Source organism: Nyctereutes procyonoides, unplaced genomic scaffold, assembly GCF_905146905.1.
Source record: "Nyctereutes procyonoides isolate TBG_1078 unplaced genomic scaffold, NYPRO_anot_genome, whole genome shotgun sequence".
NCBI lineage: Eukaryota > Metazoa > Chordata > Mammalia > Carnivora > Canidae > Nyctereutes > Nyctereutes procyonoides.
The window spans coordinates 12,348,346-12,362,885 of NW_026575125.1; the positions used below are offsets into that span (position 1 = coordinate 12,348,346).

General features: G+C 40.3%; 1 protein-coding gene across 1 annotated transcript; it reads right to left on the minus strand.

Moving 5' to 3' along the window:
- Positions 1-5,123: 5,123 nt before the first annotated feature.
- LOC129517823 (alpha-enolase-like) lies at positions 5,124-14,262 on the minus strand. The gene is given in 3 exon segments (XM_055337976.1): positions 5,124-5,917; positions 5,919-6,198; positions 14,250-14,262. Coding segments are annotated over 3 exon segments (894 nt in total). The 3' UTR covers positions 5,124-5,316.
- Positions 14,263-14,540: the final 278 nt, after the last annotated feature.

The window sequence follows — 14,540 nt, forward strand, 5'->3', positions numbered from 1 at the left end:
CAAGCTGTTCTCCAAAGTGCAGACAGGCAGATCTTACTGAAGACAGGACACAACAGCTATTTATAAAAGTCACAATATCCATGGGCAGCCTGGGTGGCTCAGCAGTTTAGCGCTACCTTCAGCCCAGGGCATGATCCTGGAGACCTGGGATTGAGTCCCTCATCGGGCTCCCTGCATGGAGCCTGCTTCTCCCTCTACCTGTGTCTCTGCCTCTCTTTCTCTCTGTGTCTTTCACAAATAAATAAATAAAATCTTAAAAAAAAAAAAAAGGAGTCACAATATCCAAAGAACTAGTTCTAACCCCAAATTTTCCCTTGTAAATCCGAATTTTGGAAAAATCTCTTCTAGAAAAGAAAAGGAGAGGCTCTTGCTGCCCTCACTTTGACTGGACCTGAGCAGAGATTTGGGAGAAAAGTGGACAGTTTTGGGGTGCCTGGGTGGCTAAGTGGTTGAGCGTCTGCCTATGGCTCAGGTCATGATCCCAGGGTCCTGGTATCAAGCTCCATATCAGGCTCCTCACAGGGAGCCTGCTTCTCCCTCTGCCTATCTCACCGCCTCTCTCTGTGTCTCTCATGAATAAATAAATAAAATCTTTAAAAGAAAAAGAAAGTGCACAGTTTTATAAATTATTACAAAGTGCATACACTCATGTAACCACATCCAAGTCGAGAAATAGAGCATTAAACAATATCATTGAGAAAGTGAAAAGACAACCCACAGAATGGTGAAAAATAGCAAATCACTTATCTGATAAGGAACTTGTATGTAGAATATATAAAGAATATACATATATATTTATATATAAGGAATATATAAAGAACACAACAATAATAAAAAGTACAATTAAAATATGGGCAAAGGATTTGTATAGACATTTCTCCAAAGAAGATAAACAAATGGCCAATAATAACACAAAAGATGTTTAACAGCATTAGTCATTAGCTAAGTGCACATCAAAACACAGTCAGATACTACTTCACTCCACTAGGATGGTTGTAATAATTTAAAAAGTGAACAATAACAAGTGTTGGTAAGAATGTGGGGAAATCAGAGCCCCAACACGTGGCTGCTGGGAATGTAAATTGGTACAGCCATTTTGGAAAAAAAGTTTGAGAGTTCCTCAAAAAATTTAAAGTTAGTTACCATGTGACACAGCAATTCCATTCTTAGGTATATACCCATGTACCTAATGAAAACATGTGTCCACATAAGGGGCTTGTAAATGAATGTTTAGAGCAGCATCATTTCTAATAATTAAAAACTAAAAACAACCCAGATGTCTAATATCAGATGAATGGATAAATAAAATATGGTATATGAATAGAATAGAATATTATTCAGCAATAAAAAGAAATGAAGTGCTGATATGTGCTACAGCATAGATGAACCTTGACAATTGTTATTGTCAACAACATCATTATCCACTTTTTTTTTATTGTAGCCATTATGCTCTGTGGAAGAAGGCAGTCACAAAAGAACATATTATAATGACACTTACATAAAATGTCCAGAATAGGCAAATCAGTAGAGATACAAAGAGATTAGTGGTTGCTTAGGGCTGACTGAAGGAGGGGTGTTTGGGAATGAGGAGTGACAGCTAATGGGTACCAGGTTTCTTTTAGGGGGGAAGAAAATGTTTCAAAGGGAAATGCTGATGATGGCTGCACAACTCTCTGAAAATGCTAAAAAATACTAAATTATACACTTCACATACATGAATTGTATGGTGCTTAAATTATATCTCAGAAAGCTGTTAAATGAGAAAAAAGGGGAATAGAACATTACCAACATTCAAAAAGCTCTTCTGGGATGCCTGGGTGGCTCAGCGGTTGAGCATCTGCCTTTGGCTCAGGGCGTGATCCTGGAGTCCCACATCAGGCTTCCTGCATGGAGTCTGCTTCTCCCTCTTCCTGTGTCCCTGCCTCTATCTCTGTGTGTCTTTTGTGAATAAATAAATAAAATGAAATAAAATAAAGCTCTTCTGTCTTAGATTAGGTTTCCTGGAAACAGAACCTGAGGTGATTCTTGTGCAAGCAATTTCCTGAAGGAGTGCTCTTAGAAAAAGATAAGTGGAGAAAGCAGGAAAAAACTAACTGGGGTCTCAGCTGAGGACCAGCCTTAGCCTGATCCAGTGGGGACCTCTGGAACATGAGTAGTACCAGTGTGGCCCTGCATACCCATATGGTAGTGAAGAGCTTGCCTTTTTAAAAATAGATCCATATCAGTGACTATCATTGGCTGTGAGCTGCCTCTCCTTTATGTGTGTGTGTGTTTATCAGTGTCTGATGTGTCTGTGTCTGTGTGACTATGTGTATGTGTAAAATGTCCTGAGTAAGTTAGCTTCGTTTTGACCAAACCCAATTCTAGCCTTCTAGAGGGAGGCTATGACCAATTAGCACCTGACAGTCATAACTGCTGGAAGACTGATGCCTCAGCCAGTACCCAGGATCTGGGCAGGGCACTAATAGTGCCCACTCCTTACCTTCATGCCCCCTCGTGCTATTACAATCTTGATCCTCCAAAAGTTCTGTCTTTGGCTGGATTATTACTTCAGCACATGATTTATGGGCAATCTGATTTATCTCATTGTTTTATTTCTTAGAAAACTCTGCGCTTCATACTGGGGGTATTATATGCCTGTTCTGTGTCAAACAGTGTATCAGATAAACTCTAGTCTTCATTGAAAATGAATAACACTGGCCTGTTTACCTAGTGTCAACATAAGTGATTTCAGACATGATTTCCTTTAAGAAAACCAAGAAAGCCATCAAAGCAGAGAGCATGAAGATAAGAAAGAAAAAAAGAATATTTGCATAGAAGAATGCTGAAAGGTAGATACTGTCTCCCACTTCTATCATCAGTGTTCCTTGATGACAATACCTCTGTGGCAGTAGGAATATTCACTAGAAAACTGGAAGTTATGAGAAGCCAAGAGGGTTTTTGATGCTGAGTTGGTTAATGTTCCTGAGCTCATGAACAGGCCCCAAGAAAGAACTAGCTCCAGGAAGGTTGGAAAAACAGTTTTATTTAAACTTAAGGAGAAAACCAAGGTTAGAGTGTATATTCACTTTCTATTGCTGTAGCAAAATACCACAAACATAGGGACTTAAAACAAGTCACATTTATTATCTCAGTTCCTAAGAATCAGTAGTCCAGGTCCTAACTAGTTTTTCTGCTCAGAGTCTTACTAGGCTGCAATTCAGGTGTCAGTTGGTGCAGAACTCCTTGGTAAGAAAAACCCCTGGAGTTTGGGGTCCTGTTCCAAGCTCATGTATTGTTGTCAGAATTCAGATCCTTGTGGTTGTAGGACTGAGACCCTCAGCTTCTTCCTGACTATCAGCCGGGGACTGGCTTCAGTTCCTACAGGCCTCGTGCAGTTCCCAGCCCCGTGCCCTCTCCACAGGCAGTTTACAAGGTGACTGCTTCTTCAAGGCCAGCAGGAGAGTCTCTCTCTCTCCAGTCTGCTGAGATGGGCTCTTAGGTAACAAAAAGTAGTCATAAGAGTGACATCCCAGCACATTCATCATACTCAGTTTATTAGAAGCAAGGGACAGTTCCCACTCATACTCAATGGGGTGGTGGTAAAGGGATTATACAAGGGTGGGAGTCACCTTGGGGTGTGTGGACACAGATGAAAAATACTGTGGATTTCTTCAGTTCATTTAAAACTTTGTCTAAACATTATTATCTTAAAAATAATCATTTTATGTTTTACCTTTAAAATAAGTTTTTTTTTTCTTTTTTTGTAAAAAGGTAATTGAATATGGCCTCTTATCCCACTCTGAATACCCATGGACTGGAAGGAGGCCCTACATGCTTTGGCTTCCTGGTACTTTCTGTACTTTCTGGAATCAACATGGCATGATTCCAGGTGCATCGTAGGTGCTCAGTAAATACAGGTTGACTAAATGAATAAATACATGAAAAAGAACATTTTCCATGCATATAGTAGATACCTGGCCTTTTTTTTATATATGCCAAAAATATCTTAAGTGTGTGCTCTCAGCTTACCATCCCTGGTGATAGAGGATCCAAGAGAAAGGCAATAGCCCCTTGAGTGCAAAAGTGGCAGTAGCATCAAGAATCATATCTTAGTTGTAGTCTGTGGCATGCATAGTGGGATTCAAGGTCAACTACCTACTCTTCTAAAAAAAGTAACATTTGGTTTACAAAAGCATAGGCAACACAAGTGCCCAGAATGTTACCTCTCTGAGTCCCCACTTCTTAGATTAAGAGCTCTGTGTGGTTTATATCAGGTTGATTGCTGTTGGAATGTAACATGCACATATGAGTACACTCCTGCTAGGGCCACCTGAAAACATAGATGAACCTCTTAGGTCAGTGAGCACATTTCCAAGTTATTACTCAAGGCAAAATATATTTGAACTCAATTAATTTTTAGCTTTTGTGGAAAGGATGGCCAACGTGAATGAAAGAAAAAAAATGTTATCATCAGACTCTGTCAGTGACCATATCCAAGAGTTTTATTACTCATAGTATCTCACTATGAGTGAAACAAAGTAATGGGGCCTTCAACTATCTATTCTGATGAGTTACTCCTTGGTAAGAAAGATTTGTATGTTCATAATTGTGATGGTTAATTGTATGTGTCACTTTGGGCTACAAGGTGCCCAGATATTTGGGTGTGTCTGTGAAGAGACTTCTTGATGAGATTAACTTTTGAACTGGCAGACTGACTGAAGCAGATTGTGCTTCAGATGTGAGTGGGCCTCATCCAATCAGCTGAAGATCTGAATAGAACAAAGAGGCTGACTCTCACACAAGAGGAAATGCCAACCAACTGTTTTGAGCTGGGAAGTTCCTTCTGGCCTTTGGACTTGAATGAAAACATCCAGTTTTTTGGGCTCTTGAGTATGTCAGCTTTCAGACTGCAATTTATACCATCAACTGTACTGGTTCTTGGGCTTTCTTTTTTTTCTTTTTCTTTTCTTTTTTTTTTTTTATGGGTCACTGAGGCCTTTTTATTCTGCACATAAAACCACTGGGGATCTTGCCTGTGGACACCTTGAGATTATTACATAGACAGACCTGGCTCCAGACGCTTGGTGGAAGTGAGGTGAGAAAGCAATGATTTGGACCAATCACGTTTACAGAGCTAGGGTTCCCAGCAGGGTTCCAGATGGTCAAGTCTGGCTTCTGTAGCAACTCTAAGGAAGCTTTGAGAACATCACGGGGAAAGGAGAGGGCAGCTAACTAGCACAGGGCCCTGCCACTTTGGGCTGGGGGCCTCGAGCTGCCCGGGGGAGCAGAGGTCTAACGAGCCGACTCAGGACCACAGGGTGCGCCACCTGGACCTTACTTGGCAAGGGGGTTTCTGAAGCTTCTGCCGGCGAACTTGGCCTTGCTACCCAGTTCCTCTTCAATTCTGAGGATCTGGTTGTAGTTGGCCAAGCCCTCGGATCTGCATGGTGCACCCGTCTTGATCTGCCCAGTGCAGAGTCCCACCACCAGGTCAGCGATGAAGGTATCTTCGGTCTCCCCGGAGCAATGCGACACCATGACGCCCCACCCATTGGACTGGGCCAGCTTGCACACCTGAAGAGACTCGGTCACAGAGCCAATCTGGTTCACTTTAAGCAGGAGGCAGTTGCACGATTTCTTGCCCACAGCCTTGGAAATCCGCTTCGGGTTGGTCACGGTGAGATCGTCCCCCACCACTTGGATTCCAGCGCTGGCAGTGAACTTCTGCCAAGCTTCCCAGTCATCCTGGTTGAAGGGGTCTTCGATAGATACCACTGGGTAGTCCCTGATGAAGGACTTGTAGAGGTCAGCCAGCTGGTCAGGCGTGATGTACCTGCTGGGGTCATCAGGGGACTTGAAGTCCAGGTCATACTTCCCAGACCTGAAGAACTCGGAAGCAGCTGCGTCCATGCCGATGACCACCTTATCGGTGTACAGCCTTCCCGATGGCATTCTTCAGCAGTTCCAGAGCTTCTTTGTTCTCCAGGATATTAGAAGCAAATCCACCTTCATCGCCCACATTGGTGGCATCTTTTCCATATTTCTCCTTGATGACATTCTTCAGGTTGTGATAAACCTCTGCTCCGATGCGCATGGCCTCCTTGAAGTTCGCTGCACCAACGGGAAGGATCATGAACTCCTGCATGGCCAGCTTGTTGCCAGCATGGGAACCACCGTTGATGACATAGAAAGCTGGAACCCGAAGCTCGTCCAGTTCTCAGGCTTTCAAACTTAGACTGGAACCAAGACATTGGTCTCCAGTTTGCCAACTACAGATCTTGGGACTTCTCAAACTCCAGAATCACATGAGCCAATTCCCTATAATAAATCTTTCTATATGTGCATATATCCTATTGAATCTGTTTCTCTGAAAAGTCCCAGCTAATACAATCATATGATGCTCGTGAGATTCATTATTACTTAAAAGATGATAACAAATGTTTTTGGTAATTATTTACTTTTCCCAGATTAACTCCTTGTAAAATCTTACCCTGCCTCATGAATTTCCTTCCAGTGGCTATTCCAGACTTTACAATTCCTCTCATGCCCTCAGACTAATTTTGCTCAATTTCAGACAATGAGCCAAGGCCCACTTTCAATGAATTCCATATCTTAGACCACTTGGCATCCCTTGTCTCAAGGTCACAGCGCCCTCAGATAGCTCTTTTCATACAGCTTCTTTTCATTCTCTCTCTCTCTCTCTCTCTCTCTCTCTCTCTCTTCACTTCCCTCCCTCCCCAACCCCAGCAACTCTTATTTCAGGCCTGGGAGTGGGAAACTGGGCCCAATTGTTGAGTTCTGAGTTGCTACAACATCCCTTGTGTGATTTTCCTGCTCCTCACTCACATCTTCATAAACGGTCTCTCTTTTTAACTCTCTATTTTGGAAAAATTAGGACTCACAAGAACTTGCAAAAATAATACAGAGAGATTCTGTGTACCTTCACCCAGCTTTCCCCAACAATAATGATGTAGGCAAAGACATTAGGATTCGAAGCCGATGGCCAAGAAAGAATTTTTTTAATAATAAATTTATTTTTTATTGGTGTTCAATTTGCCATCATACAGAATGACACCCAGTGCTCATCCCGTCAAGTGCCCCCCTCAGTGCCCGTCACCCACTCACCCCCACCCCCCGCCCTCCTCCCCTTCCACCACCCCTAGTTTGTTTCCCAGAGTTAGGAGTCTTCATGTTCTGTCTCCCTTTCTGATATTTCCTACCCCTTCAAGAAAGAATTCTTGAGACAACTTTGGTGCAAAAAAGATGATTTTATTAAAGCACAGGGACAGGACCTGTGGGCAGAAAGAGCTGCACTGGGGTCATGAGGAGTGGCTCATTATATCCTTTCAAGTTGGGAGGAGGTTAGGAACAGCATAAGTCATAAGGAATTTTGGATTCCAGGACCTTGAGGGGGCTAGCTATTGTTGGGAAAGGGTCATTTATTACCGTCTAATAAAATCTTAGTCACGAGATCCTTCAGATGTGTATCAGTGGGCCATATGCTTGGGGGATGATTGCCAACACATATCTTGAGGGGTTTAGAGATAAAGGAAATTTCTAAAGGAATTTGTATATGTTAAAGCTTACAGAATCATGAAGATCGGGCTAAGATTGCCTTTTGCCCTTGGCAAAGTATTAACATTGAGGCTGTTAAGTCCCTAGAGGAAGGTCACTCTGCCTGTTTCAAGAACTTGTCAATGGGCTGTAGGTAATAAGGAGATTTATTTTTTTGGGACGCCTGGGTGGCTCAGCGGTTGAGTGCGTCTGCCTTCAGCTCAGGGCGTGATTCTGGGGTCCCAGGATTGAGTCCCACATAGGGCTTCCTTCATGCAGCCTGCTTCTCCCTCTGCCTGTGTCTCTGCCTCTCTCTCTCTTTCCCTCACGAATAAATACATAAAATCTTAAAAAAATAATAATTTTTCTTCTGCCTTTGTTTCCCACATCAATAACATTGTACAAAGGAAAGAGTATCAAAATAAGAAAACTTACATTGATATTATACTATTGACTGGACTGTATACCTTACTGGGATTACATCAGTTTTCAAATTCACTGCTTTTTTTTTATATAGTCCTACAAAATTCTATCACATATGTAGATTCTCATGTAATCACCACTGCAACCAAGATATGAATGGTTCCATCTGTATACAACCTCTTTATTAAACTTTTCTCATTACCTAATTTGAAAATGCCTTCTGTTTTCTGCCAGCATCCCTGCTGAGGGACCCTTAAAAGATTTTCAACATTCTGAAAATGGAAAGGATCTGTCCTTTTGTTTGTGGGTGAAAGCCAAGAAGGCAGCAAGCCTCTGAGAGAAGAGGGTGGCAGCTGCAAAATAAAAATGGCAATTGAGCCACTCTTGGCAAAGAATATCTGAGATAGTTTCCAGAGTGATATGGGAATAATCTGAAGGTTTTATTTTGTGGCAATTTTCTCAAGTCTAACCGTGTATCAGAATCACCCGCAGAACATTAAAAAAAAATTAATCAATCAACCAAACGAAAAACAAAAGAAAAACAGAGATTTAGGCCCCATCCCCAGAGGTCCTGAATCATTTTTTTCTGGGATGAAGTTCAAGGATTGAAACTTTTTACAAGTTCCTCAGCCAATTCTAATGTGCAGCCAAGGTTGAGAGACACTGTTTTTTGACATCTAGGTTTTTGCATCTTAATTAGAAAATCCATTCCTACTCACGATTATGATTTTTAAAAGACAACTTTGATTTTTATGTATATTTTTTAAAATTTTTATTAAATTTAATGTATCTTTATGTATCTTTAATGTATCTTGGATTTATATTTGTTGTAGGAAATGAGACATGAATTCATTTTATTTTTTTCCCCAGACAGGTATTTTGTTGTTCTAATACTTATTGAATAATCCATATTCTCTCCACTGATATAAAATATTACTTCTATGGTTTAGTAAATCTGTGAATTGCTTTACTCTATTTCCATATTCTATTTTGTTACATTGATCTTTCTATTAAGTGCCAGAATCAAACTGTTTTCATTATAGTAATTTTGTCATGCTTTAATTTCTGGTAGAAGTAGTAGAGAATTGATATTTTTAAGATATTGATTTTTTTAAAGATTTGAGAGAGAAAGAAAGAGAGTGCATGAGGGGGGAGAGGACAGAGGGAAAGGGAGAAGCAGACTCCCCACTGAGCAGGGAGCCTGAAGCAAGGCTGGATCCCAGGACCCCAGGGATCAAGACCCCAGCAGAAGGCAGAGACTCAACTGACTGAGCCACGCAGGCACCCCCATATTGACTCTTTCCATTGAAAAAAACATATATTTTAAAGTTGATTCCAATTTTCTCTTTTTTTTTTGTGCTCTGCAGTGTAGTTTTAAAGTTTTCTTCATATAGACTCTGTACTACATATAAGTTAAAACTATATTTAAAGAAATGGATCAGCTCCTCATCCACTAAAACTAATTTTGAGCCAGAGTCAAAAAAAAATATTTAGTCTGTATAAATTACCCTTGATCATACATGATGGAAATGAGTGCTGTCTTGTGTAATTTCTTATGGGAATAGAACATTCCTTTATTATCTGGCATGATTAGCAAATGTGTGCCACATTATCATTATCAAGAATTCTGGTATACATAGAATAGTAATTTTCAAAGCCTAGAATCCAATAGAACACTAAACACCTAACACAGTAAAATTAAAATTTTTTTTGAAGACTCAGAAGCTATGTGTCTTTGTAATGAGCATGATACACTGTAGATGTTAATGGAAAGTTTAAATAAGAAAATGCCAGATAAAAATGACTTTTCAGAAAGCAGGGACTCCTTGCTCAAGTCAGACCCAGGATAAAAGCTACTCATTCTTACTAGCTTCTTTCCTGTAAGATAAAAGTTCATTAGGATGGCCAACCATGAGATACATAGAAACTTGGATTTCTAAAATAAATGATGGGACAAATCCATCTCAAGGTCTAAATGCTTCAATATTTTCTAAAATTTTAAATATTCAAAGCCAACTGATTTAAATCCATTTGCTGAGAGTCTTCCTCCATATCCAAAGCTATACAAAAGGAAATTCTAGACTAATTACCTTTCATCAGCTAAGGCTTTTAATTAGTTAAGTGGGCATTATTTGTGCATTCACAAAGAATTAACATTTTAAGGTAAATGGTAAAAATTCTGGAATAGGAAGAAGAGAAACACCCATATAAATTTTAGAAATGCTACTTATGGATATGCATATGGCAAGCAGCAGAAATATTATGAATTGTAAAGAAACAGCCATAACTGAGAAATGCTTTTTATATAACATGGTCAGGAAAAATTAAAATATTCACAGCTACTATGTGTGTGCATCTGTGTGTGTATATTTTATGAATGTGTGTGTATACATGTGCATTTATGCATATGTACATATTTATATACAATGGCTGTAATTAAGTTAGATCATTCTTCTCATAAATAACCCAGAGTGAATCTTGGGTTAATGTTTCTGGGGCTACATCACAAGCAAATATTGGCTTACCTAACTGTAGAAACTTAATTTTAAACAACTTTTGTTATTGGATAGAACACTATTGAAGTCCTATTGTTTTGTCTTCCTTTGACTTGTGAGCTACTTACAAAAAGTGGATTGGCTCATTGTATCTAAATACGCTTCCTTTGAGGAAAGAACATTTTATCCCCATTATAAATAAATAAAGAAGTAGCCCTCCTTTATTTTTTTTTAAGATTTTATTTATTGGGGATCCCTGGGTGGCTCAGCGGTTTAGCACCTGCCTTCAGCCCAGGCTGTGATCCTGGAGTCCCGGGATCGAGTCCCACGTCGGGCTTCCTGCATGGAGCCTGCTTCTCCCTCTGCCTCTCTCTCTCTCCCTGTGTCTCTCATGAATGAATAAATAATAATTAAAAAAAGATTTTATTTATTCATGAAAGAGAGAGAGAGAGAGAGGCAGAGACACAGGCAGAGAGAGAAGCAGGCCCCATGCAGGGAGCCCGACGTGGGACTTGATCCTGGGACTCGATCCCGGGACTCGATCCCGGGACTCCAGGATCATGCCCTGGGCTGAAGGCAGGCACCAAACTGCTGAGCCACCCAGGGATCCCTAAGAAGTAGCCCTCCTTTAAAGGAAACAATGCAGTTCTTCTCCATTTACTTTGAATATCTAATTGTAGAGTGCTGGAATCAGTGTGATTTGGAAACCAAAGGCAGATCACTGAATCACTGAAACCTTGCTGCTACTCTTAGGCAATGCCTATGTCCCACTAGCAGCTTCCTCTCTTCTAAAAGAGAACCAGTCATTGAACACTTACTTTCTGGGCAAACATAATCAACTGAGGCTCCTCTGTGTGCCAGACAGTATCAGTAAAATACTGAAGCTTTGTTGGGGAGGAAAAATTTTTCCCTTACCCTCCTAGATTTTTGTCTGGTATATTGATGTAAAACAGATTAACAGGAGAAAAACTAATTGCATATGTATAGGAGCTCCATAAGAATATGAGAGCCAAGTGATGAGGTTTTGGAATATAGGTGAGGTCTGGAGCCCACAACGACCAAGAAAGAGTTCTTGAGATGTCTTTGGTGCAAAATGGTGGTGGTTTTATTAAAGCACAGGGACAGGACCCGTGGGCAGGAAGGGCTGCTGCCCCGGGCCTGTGAGGGGTGGCTGATTATATTCCTGGGAGTTGGGAGGGGTTTGAGAATAGCTTACTCTCCAAGGAACTTTGAAAGCAAGGTTTCCAGGACCTTGAGGGGGCTAGCTATTGTTGGGAAAAGGTCACTTATTGCCATCTAATAAAACCTGAGTCATGAGACCCTTCAGATGTGTTTTGGTGGGCCATGTGCTTGGAGGATGATTGCCAACATGTATCTTGAGGGGATAGACATAAAGGAAATTTCTAAAGGAATTTTTATATGTTAAAGTAGACTTACAGGATCCTGGAGGTTGGGCTAAGATTGCCTCCTGCCCTTAGCAAAGTATGAACACTGAGGCAGTTGAGTCTGTAGAGGAATGTCACTCTCCTGTTTCAAGGACTTGTCAATGTGCTTTGTCCTCAGCTAGTCCTCTGTTCCCCCATCACAAGGACAAGTCAGCACCTTGAGTATTAAATGTTTCAGGCAGGAGCTATGTCTTCTTTAGCAAAGTCTTCTAGTACCTAGCATGACATTTGCTACATAGTACACGCTGATTCAATATTAGTTTGATGAATAAATGAATGTTGTTGAGGTTTAGAATGAGGCTCAGTCAGGTGAGCTAAAGAATGGCATAGAGGCCTGGAGCTTCAAAGGGGAGGAGGATAATTCAAAGACCAATAAGAGCAGATGTTTGTTAAGTGTTTGCTCTGCCATACAGATCTTTCAGGTAAAAAGTTGGTAATAGTTCTTTCCAGGGCAGGCCCCCTATCTAAATTCTTTTAGGTAGCTAAGGAAGAGGTAAAAGTTTCTTGAGTCTTCTGGATTTTGATTGCCTTAAACTCAGTATAATCCACATGCCAAAATGGCATATTTTAGGGTTACGTATGTTGGGAAGCAAGAATTCTTGTCCCCTCAAAGGTCCTTCTGGCTGGACTAAGAAACAAATTGACATGAGACAGATTAACAGGAGAAAAATCAAATTTAATAGGTGTATTGTTGAGAAATCTACCTAGACATGGAAATTCCAAAGACAGGCAAAATGAGGTACATATGTCATTCTGAACTAAGGAGAAGGGGATAGGGCCTGGGATTTCAAAGGAAAGGAATGCACCTCATAGGATGATAAAAACAAAAAAAGGCAGATGTTTGGTAATTAGATGTTTGCCCAATCATACAGATGGGTCACTCAGATAAAATTGATCTCTGTTAATAACCCTTATTCTGGGAAAAAAAACCCAATCTAGCTTCTGTGTGGTTAAGAGAGTGCAAAAGTTCCTCTTGAGCCTGTAGAGTCTTAAGTGTCTTCCGACTTCAAGATAATCCACATGCCAACGTGGCACATTTTGGGAGAGCAGTCTGTTCTGAACCCCTACATGTATTTTGCTGCCTCTCACATTCAAACCAGCACCCTCTTGTTTTCTATCTTAATAGCAAAGTGAGTTCCTAGGAAAAGTTTAATTTAGTATTTTAAAAGTATGTATTTGCATTTTGACCACAAAATAGCTAAGTTATTTATAGCTATGCAAATAGTATATAATTATGACTTGATTTTAAATTCAAATACTATCATAACAGTAAAAAATATTTATTAAGATTACTTTCGTGGATCAAGTATTTTTATATTTCCAGTAAGAAAACAAAAATAACCTTTAATATTTATAGCTAAGCATCTGTAATCTATTATTTTATTTCTGCCAATTTGGTGAGTTCCATAAACCTAACATAATTTAAAGAGTTTTCCTTCTTTTCTTTGAGGCAGATTAGACTCAAGAGATAAAAGAATACAGGAAATATTTCTGTAGAGTTACATACATAGGTATAGAGGTCATTTAAGTTTTCTTATCATCAAACATTTTGTGGCTTGAAAGTTTTTTTTTATTTTATTTTACTTATTTATTCATGAGAGACACACAGAGAGAGGCAGAGACAGGCAGAGGGAGAAGCAGGCTCCATGAAGAGAGCCTGATGTGGGATTCAATCCTGAGACTCCAGGAACACGCCCAAGGCTAAAGGCAGGCACTAAACCTCTGAGCCACCCAGGCATCCTTTGAAGGTGTTACAAATGTGGAATGGGAAGTTAGTTTTTCTTCCTGGTGTGTATGAGCAGGACTAGCTACATAGTTTGTGAAAATGCAGGGCCCCTTGTTCAAAAACCAAGGATTGATTTATTTTTTTTAAAGATTTTATTCATCCATTCATGAGAGACACACAGAGAGAGGCAGAGACACAGGCAGAGGGAGAAGCAGGCCCCCTGCAGGGAGCCTGATGTGGGACTCGATCCCGGGACTCCAGGATCACACCCTGGGCCGAAGGCAGGCACTAAACCGCTGAGCCACCGGGCGTCCCCAAAACCAAGAATTTAAAGACAGTAACAATATAACATTAAACCAGTGAAGGGTGTAGAATTTGCCACCTGCAAATATGCCTCTTTGGCATAAAGATTATCTTCAGCTGATTATTTTCAACAAACAAAAATTCAGGAGAAGCTCTGAAACTGAGTAAAAGTTACCCTTTTGTAAGATATATTTATATTTATAAGGTAAATTTCCATTTGTAAGGGTATCTCTCTGCCTGTACCAGGAAGAAGATGACCTAATCTCTAGAAACTCTTATCAATGGAGAAGGCAAGGATTTAGATCTGTATAATGACCTTACCTTTGATGACCATCCTTTGCCTGGTCACCTCCTGAAACCAGCCTCCTTTTCCCTTTGTCTTTAGCTGGAGATGATGTTTAAAGTGGTGACTTGAGCCATTTTGGGGAGTTACTCAATTTTTCTGGGTCTCATATATACAGGAAGTATACATGATATTAAATTTCTATTTGTTTTTCTCTTGTTAATCTGTCTTTTAATTTGGGGGATCTGGACAAAGAACCTGTAGGGTAGAGAAAAAATTATTTTTCCTCTCCCATACCAGACATGGCGTCCTTCTAAGCATAAGAATCT